The sequence below is a fragment of the Otolemur garnettii genome, unplaced genomic scaffold (assembly GCF_000181295.1).
Source record: "Otolemur garnettii isolate 467f Iridium unplaced genomic scaffold, OtoGar3 scaffold00155, whole genome shotgun sequence".
Taxonomy (NCBI): Eukaryota; Metazoa; Chordata; class Mammalia; order Primates; family Galagidae; genus Otolemur; species Otolemur garnettii.
The window spans coordinates 1,359,108-1,370,728 of record NW_003852550.1 but is presented as its reverse complement, the minus strand read 5'-3'; the positions used below and the strand labels follow the sequence as shown (position 1 = coordinate 1,370,728).

The 11,621-nt window shown below is 47.3% G+C and overlaps 1 protein-coding gene across 1 annotated transcript in view; it reads right to left on the bottom strand.

The window, feature by feature from the left end:
- Window positions 1-11,621, bottom strand: part of FRMPD3 (FERM and PDZ domain containing 3) — a 76,274-nt gene that overhangs the window by 19,667 nt on the left and 44,986 nt on the right. Inside the window, exon 11 of the mRNA XM_023519074.1 lies at window positions 10,048-10,227. Within this exon, the coding sequence (XP_023374842.1) occupies window positions 10,048-10,227 (180 nt within the window). The remainder of the gene's footprint in view (window positions 1-10,047; window positions 10,228-11,621) is intronic.

Genomic DNA, 11,621 nt, shown 5'->3' with positions numbered 1-11,621 from the left:
CCCGGCTATTTTTTGGTTGCAGCTGACATTGTTGTTTGGCGGGCCTGGGCTGGATTCGAACCCGCCACCTTGGGTGTACATGGCTGGCGCCTTAGCCACTTGAGCCACAGGCGCCGAGCCTTTTTTTTTTAAGGAGACAGAGTCTCACTATGTCACCGTCAGTAGAGTAATATGGCATCACAGCTCACAGCAACCTCCATCTCTTGGGCTTAAGTGATTCTCTTACCTCAGCCTCCTAAGTAATTGGGATTATCAGTGCCCGCCACAGGACCCAGCTATTTTTTTGTAGCAGTTGTCATTGTGGTTTAGCAGGCCCGGGCCTGGGTCGAATCCACCAGCCTCAGTGTGTGTGGCTGGCGCCCTACTCACTGAGTTAAGGGTGCTGAGCCCACAAAGATCTATTTTTATAGAACAACTCATGGTAATGGGACTGTTGTTTTTTTAACCCACTTTGGAAAAAACCTGCATACTCTGTTGACTTCTGGTCCTAACTCTAAGTCAGATTAGTCCAGGTGTTAACTGCTTCAAAGACCAAGCAATGCTATAAAAAATCAGCACCTTTTCAAGAAAACGTCCTAATATCTGTACTATAATTTTATTTCATTTTTTAATTTTGGGAGTCAGCCATGGAGGTGTTCTCTTTGGAATAGGGCAGTGATCTCCAGATATAGACCACTGAAGATTGCCTACAGAGGGAGCCATGGGGCTGTGGGTTACTCAGACCAGGGGTTCTCAGATCAGGCATTAACAGCTAAAATAATTAAACAGAGAGAATAAGACCCTTCTCTGACCAGTGAGGAGGCTGTTCCAACAGTCTAGGGGAGTGGAGAGGGCTTCCACTAGGGTAGTGGCCATTCTAGTAAAAAAGAAAGGACATCAGGGCCGGGCGCAGTGGCTCATGCCTGTAATCCCAGCACTCTGGGAGGCCAAGGCAGGTGGATCACCTGAGCTTAGAGTTTGAGACCAGCCTGAGCCAGAGTGAGACCCTGCCTCTAAAAATAGCCGGGCGTTGTGGGGGTTACCAGTAGTTCCAGCTACTTGGGAGGCTGAGGCAAGAGAATTGCTTGAGCCTAGGAGTCTGAGGTTACTGTAAGCTATGACGCCATGGCACTCTACTGAAGGCAACAAAGTGAGACTCTGTCCCCCCCTCCCCCCAAAAAGATGGGACATCATAAAGAATTGATAGAACTTGGTCATCAATTAGATTAGCCTTTTTTTGGCTGTATTGTTAGCACTTGGGAACAATTCTGGGCCTGAACCAGCTCAGCTATTAGATAAAGTTGTGCCAGTTTTCTTTGCTATCTCCCAGGATCCCAATATACAGCTTGAGTTCTCTGTAGTTCATATAGATCAGGGGTCGACCCACATTTGCTATAAAAGGCTAGAGAGTAAATACTTTAGGCCACGAGGGTCACACAGTTCCTATCACAACAACTCTGCCATTGTATGTAGTGTGAAAACACTCATGGATAACCCATAAACTAAACCAATGGCTGTCACTGTGTTCTAATAAGACTATAGGAACAAATAGTGGGTCAGATTTAGTTTCCAGCCATAGTTTGCTGCCTAATCTGGAAGTGAGATTTCTTTTCAGCTAGCTACAAATGCATTTATTCATCACGTATCTCAGCTTGTTACATTTGTTGACAGACAGCGATGGTCTTTTAGAAATTCTTCTCTCCACTTCTGTTTCTGTAAAGTGACACTGTGTTCTGGTTCTGTAGTCTCTGTCCATCTTTATCTCTCTTTGGCTGGCTCTTCTTGTGCAACCACCCCACCCTACTTGCACCCCAGGCTCAGTCTACAACCCTCAATGCTTCTCCCTCAGGGTGTCAGCTTTCACCTCTATGGTGGGGAACTCGTAATCAATATCTCCATTCTGTTTCTCCCTTGATTCTTTTCCTATCTCCAAACTCAAACAGTGCTTTGTCTGGATCAAATACTATCTCAAATTGTTTAATAGTTACCATACACCCGATTACAATGCACGTCACAGTAAGGCATTTGGACTCAGCCCCACAGGCAACAAGTAAGCGACGCTTCTTCAGAATTCCTGCAATACCCCAGGGATGAAAAAGCAACAATCTCTATCCCAAGTGCACCAGAGAATGGTATTTTGTGCACAGCAGAGGCAGGATAGATGCTATCATGATACAAGGAAAAGGCCAGGCACTGTTGCTCATGCCTATAATCCTAACACTCTGGGAGGCCAAGGCGGTTGGATTGCTTGAGTTCTCAAAGTCAAGACCAGCTTGAGCAAGAGCGAGACCCCCATCTCTACTAAAAATAGAAAAACTGAGGCAAGAGGATCGCTTAAGCTCAAGTTGGAGGTTGCTGTGGGCTATGATGCCACAGCACTCGACCCAGGGCTGCAGCTTGAGTGCACCAGCAAAGGCTTTTTCCTCCAGTGAGAAAGGGACTGGGGATGAGGTATTACTTTTGAGTCATTGTTAGGAATGGACGGAGTGACTTTTTTTATCTCAAGCTAATAAACATTTCTGACTCACAACAGAATGGCCAACCTTGTATACAACAAAAATTGCAACAAAAGAGATGGAAAGGGGATGGATTTGGGAGTTGGGAAGACAGTCAGATACCCTTTCTTTCTGCACCCCCTGCCACCAATTGGCAGAAGGGTACACAGAGGTTTTGGTGTGGATGGCTGTTGCCACCATTACCATGAAGGCCAAGACTCATTAGGCTTGTCTCAGGAGTGTTCACAGACATCACTACCATCCCTGAGATGCCACTGCTTTATTTGACCTTTTTTTTTTTTTTTTTTTGCAGTTTTTGGCCGGGGCTGGGTTTGAACCCGCCACCTCTGGCATATGGGGCTGGCGCCCTACTCCTTGGAGCCACAGGCACCGCCCTGCTTTATTTGACCGTTATCATCTTCCTCCCAGACCAATACTTCCCAAGGTATGTGTGAATACAAGTATGTTGAGATCCTGAGCTTCTCAGCGTCTGGGTCCTATTGCCTTTGGCTATGAACTACCGTATCTGTGCACGTACATACGCCTCATCTGTTTGTACATTTTGTTACATACATTGTGATATTTTCCCATAATATGGGAATTGTTGGGGCACACTAACCCAGGCGTCCTCAAACTATGGCCTGTGGGCCACAATGAGGCCTGCCTAGGACATTTATCTGGCCCGCCAGGTGTTTTTGCCGCCACTGCCTGTCCTGCTTAGCAGCCAACTCGTCCTGGGGCCCGCAGTCCAGCCCTCCAACAGTCTGAGGGACAGTGAACTGGCCCCCTGTTTAAAAAGTTTGAGGACCCCTGCACTAACCTAAGGACTTCCAATGGCCTCCTGATTGTGCTCTCTGCCTCTAGCCTCTACCCACTTAGCTCGACTTCACCTCCATATTGCTACATGAGGGGTCTTTCTAAAGTACAGTCTCACTGTCATTTAAGAACCTTTTTTTTTTTTTTTTTGAAATAGAGTCTCACTTTGTTGCCCCCGGGTAGAGTGCAGTGGCTCCATAGCTCACAACAACCTCAAACTCAAGAGATTCTCTTGCCTCAGCCTCCCAAGTAGCTGGTTCTATAGGCACCTGCCGTACCACCTGGTTAGTTTTTCTATTTTATTTTTTTAGTAGAGACAGGTCTTGCTCAGGCTTCCAGAGTGCTAGGATTATAGGCATGAGCCATCATGCCCGGCCTAAAAACTTCAATAGCTCATCAGCTAGGCTGGGGGCAGTGGTTCACGACTATAATCCCAGCACTCTGGGAGGCAGAGGTGGGTGAATTGCCCTGAACTCATGGGTTCAAGAGCAGCCTGAGCCAGAGCAAGACCCCCATCTCTAAAATTAGCTGGGCATTGTGGTGGGCACCTATAGTCCCAGCTACTTGGGAAGCTGAGGCAAGAGAATCGCTTGAGCCCAAGAGTTAGAGGTTGCCATGAGCTAGGATGCCACAGCACTCTACTGAGGGTGACAAAGTGAGACTCTGTCTCAAAAAAAAATAGCTCATCACTATAGGATACAATGTAACTGCTTTACCATGGCACACACAGCCCTTCAAGACCAGGACCTAAATTCCATCTCCATTTCTATCTGCCATTAACTCTGCCAGGGCTGTCCTCCTGTCTATCCCTCATCTTAGGCACCAGCCAGGACACACTATTTATAGTTTGCCATGTTCTTTCTCCCTTCCCACTTTAACCTATGCTGCTCCCTCTGGGTGAAATGCTCCAGGTCCCTGCATGTCCACCCAGCAAGCTGCTACACATCGGCTAGTACCTCCTGGAGAGAGTGAGTGACTGAGAGATGCATCTGTTCATTTCAGAACAGGGCCAAGCTAGTTCCCGCCCTCACGGAGCTTACAATCTAGCTGGAGATAAGATGTAAACAAATAATTATGCAAATGAATATGATTGAAAGGTATGATAAGCACACTGATGGAAACCAGGGAGAGCTACCTGAACAGAGAATGGCCTGGAGCACCTTGTGGGTGGGTGGGTGTAACCCTGTGCCTGTGTGACTTCTTTGGTTTCAGAAGCTGCAGAAAGGTTTAAGGAAATGACACTGGTTGACACGAGAATGAGGGAACATTTGACCAAAGTAGAGGCTGAGCTGCTGGCTGATGGACAGACTGGCAGGCTGGCTAGTTGCAAGGTGGTGTAGTGCACTCGTGCCCTGGCTGACAAGCTGGCTGCAGGATGGGCAGAGTACCTAAGAGCTGCATGTTCTGACGGCTTGTCTAACTGTCTAGCTGGTTGGCTGGCTGGCTAACAGACAGAATTACTGACTGGAAGTCAACTGACTTAGCTGTCTGGCTTCATTTCTCCCCTTTCTCCCTGGTATAGGCCAATGGTGGTAATAAAACAGCAAGAAGGCAAAATCCTGTGTATAGAGAGGGCCCACCACATCCCCAGCTGGCTCAGCACAGCATGGCAGAGCACACGAGGAACTTCTCCTTGGCATCCCTGGGCAGCCAACGAGGCCTCAGCATGGGCCAAATGCAGCTGGTAAAAGCAACCCAGAGGCACTTTTTGCCAGCACGGGTAAAGATCAGGTCAAAGGCAGGTAAGCAAAGAGGTTGGATAGTTTCTTAGAAACCTTCAAAAACATCATTTTATTTTACATAGGATTTTAATGATTATGACATCTATTGTAATGCTTGGCCCTACAGAAAGCACTAGAGCAGAGGTTCTCAACCTGTGCGTAACGACCCCTTTTTAACAATGAAAGTACATTGGGGCATTAGGAAGGTTGAGAAGCACTGCACTAGAGCAACAAAGCTCAAACCTGAGAATAGGAGACACACTGGGCCACAAGAGATCCCTGGGACATTCCTTTGATGGTTTCTTCCCCTCCCCTTACCTGCTTCTGTGGCAATAGGGGATGGTAATGGCCCAGATGCTTTGTCTTGGAGAAAGATATTTGAATACTACTTCACCTTCGCTCCACAAAGAGCAAGTAAGCTGAGTGAAAACTGTAACGAAATATGCACAGGCTATCTTCAAATGGAAAAGGAGAATGGAGTTTAAGGCATGAACCAGCCAGGAGAGGGTTTAGCAGGGATTAATGTGCCAGGTCTCAGCTGCATCTCCTTCCCAGGGTGCCCTGGGAGCTCGCACGCATCTAGCACTTTGGGATGCCAACTAGGGAGGGGATTGGCCTTGGCTAACTCTAGCATCCTGGAAAACAGGAAAAGGATGGGAATCCCAGGGGCCAGGGTACAAGATGATGGTCCTTGAGACCCAGGGAACTGCCACATTTGCGTTCTTGCCTCCACAGCACTAGGAAAGGGTATTTGAACACAGCCAGCTACTTTGGGGACAAGGCAGAGTATCACTTAAGGCCGTGATTCTCAGGCCAGATACATATCATCACATCTCCTGGGAAGCAGTGAGAACCTGAATCCCCTTGGGCCCCAACCCTGCAAATTCTAATTTAAATCGTCTGAGAAGAACAACCTGGGCATCTAGTAGTTCTTACAACCTCCGCATGTGATTAGCATGTGTGGTCAGAGCTCAGAATTGCTTTAAATGAATAATCTTAATACTTTCACCAGGCCCTTCCAGAAGATTCCCAGAGCAGAGGGGAGGTGGGCGAAGTCTGGTTTCTTTTCTTTCTTTCTTTGCTGTGTCATCATAGCTCACAGCAACCTCAAACTCTTGGGCTCAAGTGATCCTCTTGCCTCAGTCTCCCAAGTAGCTGGAACGACAGGCACCCACCACAACGCCCAGGTAGTTTTTAGAGATGGGGGGGGTCTCACTCTTGCTCAGGCTGGTCTCGAACTCATGAGCTCAAGCGATCCATCTGCCCTGGCTTCTAAGAGTGTTATAACTACAGGCATGAGCCCCCGTGTCTGGCCCCACGAAGTCTGGTTTCTAACTTCTGCATCTCCTGTCAAGGATGCTCAGAAGCCTTTCTTCAGTATGCCCCACACAGTGGTCTGCTGGTAAACATTTCACAACCAGTTCTTTCAAGTCCTGATTTGCAGCATTAGCTGATGCCCCTGGTGTACACAGTCCCACCATGGCTGCTTGCAGGCTATCAGGGTGATGGCACTGAGTATGAGTTGGGAGAGGTGTGTCCAAATGGCTCTGGCGCACTGTGAGAGCCAGCTGCAGCACACCACTGACACTGTGGGAAGACTCCTGCTGATTGTAGGGAAGCTATTCTCCAGTAGAAGCTTCCCAAACCCTGCTTCCCCAACTCCTTCCCAGAGGCACCTATCAGTAACCACAAGTATTACTGACATCAAGCGCCTCCAGGAAGCTTTCCTTAATACCCCCAGTCAGAATTTTGCTCCCTGTATTCCCTTAACACTCTCTTGGTACCTCTCCTATGGTACCTCCTTTAATCTGTCATGTACTGTGTGTATTTCTCTCCTACAAGATGGTAAGCTTCTGACTCGGTGCCCATAGCCCAGTGGTTATGGCATCAGCCTCATACACCAAGGCTGGAGGGTTTGAACCCAGCCCAAGAGATTGATGTTGCTGTGAGCTGTGACACCACAGCACTCTTTTTTTTTTTTTTTTTGTAGAGACAGAGTTTCACTTTATTGCCCTTGGTAGAGTGCCATGGCATCACACAGCTCACAGCAACCTCCAAATCCCGGGCTTAGGTGATTCTCTTGCCTTAGCCTCCCAAGTAGCTGGGACCACAGGCGCCGGCCACAACGCCTGGCTATTTTTTGGTTGCAGTTGTCATTGTTGTTTAGCTGGCCTGGGCCGGGTTTGAACCCGCCACTTTCGGTGTATGTGGCTGGCCCATAACCACTGTGCTACAGGTGCAGAGCCTGTTCTTTATTTTTTCAGTTGTTTTTGGGTTTTTTTTTTGGCTGGGGCTGGGTTTGAACCCACCACCTCTGGCATATGGGGCCAGCGCCCTACTCCATTGAGCCACAGTCGCTGCCCCTGTTCTTTATTGTTTAAAGAAAATCTGTGTCTCCCTGATTGTGTTTAGCATGCTTCCTAGCAATAGTACATTCATACTAAGTAACTGTCAAATGGAAGTCTTGAATTTTTCCTCCCTCTACCTCTTTTCCTTCTATCATGATATCATTGATCTTCCCTCTGCTGTGCACAAAACACCCTACTCTGGTGCACTTGGGATCCAGGCAGTAGGCAGCAGGGTTAGGTGTGATGTGAGAAAACACATGCTGTGTCGGTGCAAGAGCGGTGCTTGGAGAGGAAGTGCAGACACTTACTGATCCCGTGTGTTCTGCACCCACTTTTTCTTTCTCATGACCACTGCTGTCCCTCCAGCTCAGGCCCTTATCCCTCTGCTCCTGGAATATTGCTATGGTCTCTTCCTTGCTGACCTGGCTCCACACTAGGCTTGTTCCCCCCCTATCTTGCATCCTGGTCCAAGTCAGCTTTCGTGCAGTCATCCTTCCCACCTACTGTGGAATCCCACTATTCTACCATATTGACTCGATAGTCCTCAGACCAGCCTGCAAGGCTTTTAATGAACCCGTTCTGCCCACCCCCAATCTCCCCAATCTCTTTTCTCATTACTCTCCTCTCCAGCCAAGCAGCTATGCTTATCGACCTGCACATATGGCTTGCTTATTTCTGTGCTTGCTCCTTGCCTTTGAACACATCCCACTTCTCTCTGCTAATTCATGCCTATCACTTCAAGATCCAGCTTAAAACACCCTCTTGTGGGATGCCACTTCTGGTTAACTCCTTCCTGTTCTTTAGTTCCATGTTCCACATCACACTTATTTATAGCATTTACTTCATATTACTTTAATCTTTAATGCTGTTTTGCTTTTGAAAGAAAAATAACAGGTCTCATTTGTTGAGTACTTAGTATGTGCCAGGTGGTGTACTAAGGACATTTTATGTACATTTTCTCACTTAACCCTGACAATAACTTTGAGATAGGTGCTCCATTTTGCAGTTGAGGGAATCAGGGTTCAGAGAGGTTAAGACACTTTCTCAAGGCCATACAACTTGGAAGTAGTAGACCTGGGATTTGAACCTGATCTGTTTCTAGAGCTTCTGACATGTTCTAAAGTTGTTTTTAAGGCAGGAGATGTGTCTTTGTGAGTCTAGTCTCCCCCGTAAGAGTGTAGCCTCTCTTGGGTGGCATTCATGCCCACAGCTGTGACTGGATCACTCCCAGATATAAGCACAGTCTCCTTACTGTTCAGCCTGTTCCCTCCCAGAGCTCTGGCTATGTAGGTCTTAAACCTTAAACCTGTGAGTTCTCAAACTGGTCGAACTACATGATCACCGGGGAAACAGAAAAAGAAAAAACAAAACATCCTGATGCCCAGCCTGCAGCAAAAACACCTCCCTAAGAATCATAATCTCTAGGAGTAGGACTCAGGCATCTGTACTTTTTAAAAGCTCTCAAGGAAATTCTATTGTGCAGCCAATGCTGAGAATCACTCATAGAACACAGAAGATGACTCAGTTGGAAAGCTGTTTTTCTGTTTTAAGCCCCCTTTATTGCTCAGGAATCCACAAACCCCCTGCACGCCTTGTCTTTCCTTCCCCTTCCCAACCAGACCATTTGACTTTTTACCCAACAACATCTGAGGACGGCAGCTGCCATTGGTTGAGGAGGTAGCCACATGCCAATTAAATATCGGCTCCAAGCAGGTTCTTAAACCAATGGGAAGCCTATGCATCACAGGTGGAAAAATTAACATATTAAAGCTTTCTGGGTTTCACAAATATAAAAAAAAAAAAAGCAAATAATTTGCTCTTTTAGAAACAGCAAACACTCCACCTCTTAATCGGCTAACAACATTCCCCCCCTGGGAAATCCTTTAAGAACGGAAAAGTTGCACCTACTAAGAGTTTCCGCCAGCTGGCAAGCAGGCCTGCCCCCCACCCACACTGGTCACTGGTATTCAAACAGGAGAGCTGTGGAGGGGGTGGCTGACCACGGCTGCCAGACTTTGCATAGGCGACAGCTGCTTGCACGTCCAAAGGAGCTGATCTATGGGAAAGGTTCTAAGGTGCTGGAAAAGCTGAATTCCAAAGAGGTGAAATGGGGATTAGGCTCTGCCTGTCTCCCTCCCCAGGAGCCCTAGGTTGTGTCCACATGCTTCTCAGATACCTCCTCCTCTATGAGTCCAAGGTTTGTGTGTGCCTATGGCAGGGTCCCCACCATGTGGACACAGAATGGGTGGAAATGAGATATTCATCCCTTCAGCCCATGGGGCAGCCAGACAGGGCCTGGTGTGGACAGGGTCTCTGAGGCTACCTCATTTACCCCAATGTTCCATGTGAATATAATATTCTATATGTGCTATAACATGAGAAGGATCAGGAAGCAATGGCCTGAGGGTAGCTCCAAGTCCTCTAATTCCTCTGTTTTGAAGAACTGTTTGAGGTTGATCTGACACTTGCTAGCTTAGCTGGGTGACCTTATTAAGTGGTAAAAACAGCATGGCCCAGAGAGAGTTGAAAAGGGAAAGAAGAATGAACCCCAAAGCATGCAGAGTCTGAACTTCTTCTGAACCACCGAATCTTACCTAACAGGCTAAAGCTCTCTTTCTCAAGTTCACATTGTCCTCTGTTCCCAAGGTCTGTTTCTGGATGGAAGTAGCCCTTCCAAGCAGAGCTTACCTTGGCATCCATGATGCTGGTCTCCACCCGGGCCACGCCCTGGTTCTCCCGGAACAGCTGGATCTTGCTGATCTTGCTGAACTCGGACAGCACAGTGGTGAGGTTGGTTTTGAGGTCAATAACATGGCTGATGCCGTGACGGGGTCCCACCAAGAGAGTGGTGGCCGACTGCTTCTCGTCCTGATACCCAAGCATGACAGGGAGCATTCAGAGAAAGAAGGGTGGAGGAGGTGGGGTGAAGAGGCAGAAGGACGACGTAGAAAACATGCATTGGACTGGTTCTGCTGGGGGGATCTGGAAATATCCAGGGCTTGGTGCCAGGGGCAGAGGATTAATATTGAGAGGAAAATGGTTTGGGATGCCTCTATTCTCAGGGTAGGGTCCCAGGTCATCAGTTTAAATGGACATCTTAGCCTCAGCAGCAGGTTAGCATGACAGCAGCAGGCTGGCTGTAACAAAATCGTGCAGTGAAGGTTTGTTTGGGTTGGAGCACCCCCCCCCACCAAGCCTAGGGACTTTCCATTTGTTGCTGCAGGTCATTCAAGGCCCCCACCTGGGGCTTTTTTATTAAATCATTAATGCAATCGTGGGGTACAATGTGGTGGTTTTATATACAGTTTGAAATAGCCTTCACGGCATTTTCTTAGTTATTGTGTTAAGACATTTATATTCTACACCTAGTAAATTTCACATGTACCCTTGTAAGATGCACCGTAAGTGTGGTCCCACCAATTACTCTCCCTCCACCCATCCTCCCTCCCCTTCCCTCCCTCTCCCCTTTCCCCTTCTTCTTGGGCTATAATTGGGTTATAGCTTTTATAAGAAAACTATAAATTGATTTCATAGTAAGATTGAGTACATTGGATACTTTTCTTCCATTCTTGAGATACTTTGCTAAGAAGAATATGTTCCAGCTCCATCCTTGTAAACATGTAAGGGGTAAAGTCTCTATCTTTCTTTAAGGCTGCATAATGTTCCATGGTGTACATATACCACAATTTATTGATCCATTCATGGGTCGATGGGCACTTGGGCTTCTTCCATGACTTAGCAATTATGACTTGGGCTGCAATAAACATTCTGGTACAAATATCTTTGTTGTCAGAAATGCAAATCAAAACTACTTTAAGATATCATCTAACTCCAGTAAGATTAGCCCACATCACAAAATCCCAAAACCAGAGATGTTGGCGTGGATGTGGAGAAAAGGGAACACTTCTGCACTGCTGGTGGGAATGCAAACTAATACATTCCCTTTGGAAAGATGTTTGGAGAACACTTAAGAGATCTAAAAATAGACCTGCCATTCGTCCTACAATTCCTCTACTAGGTATATATCCAGAAGCTCCACCTGGGGCTTTGCCTGGCCAGATGGCATCCTTTCTCTGGTCTTAACCCTCCCTCCTGGCAGTAGCCGCTCAAACTTGCACTTTTCACATCATGCCAAAAGCTAAACTGGCGCAGTAACTCCACCTAAGGCGTTAAAGGTTGATTGGGCACTTCATGGGGGCCTGGGACCCTAAGATATTTGCCCTTAAGGGAGGGCAATTGGTGAGACCACACCTATGGTGCAT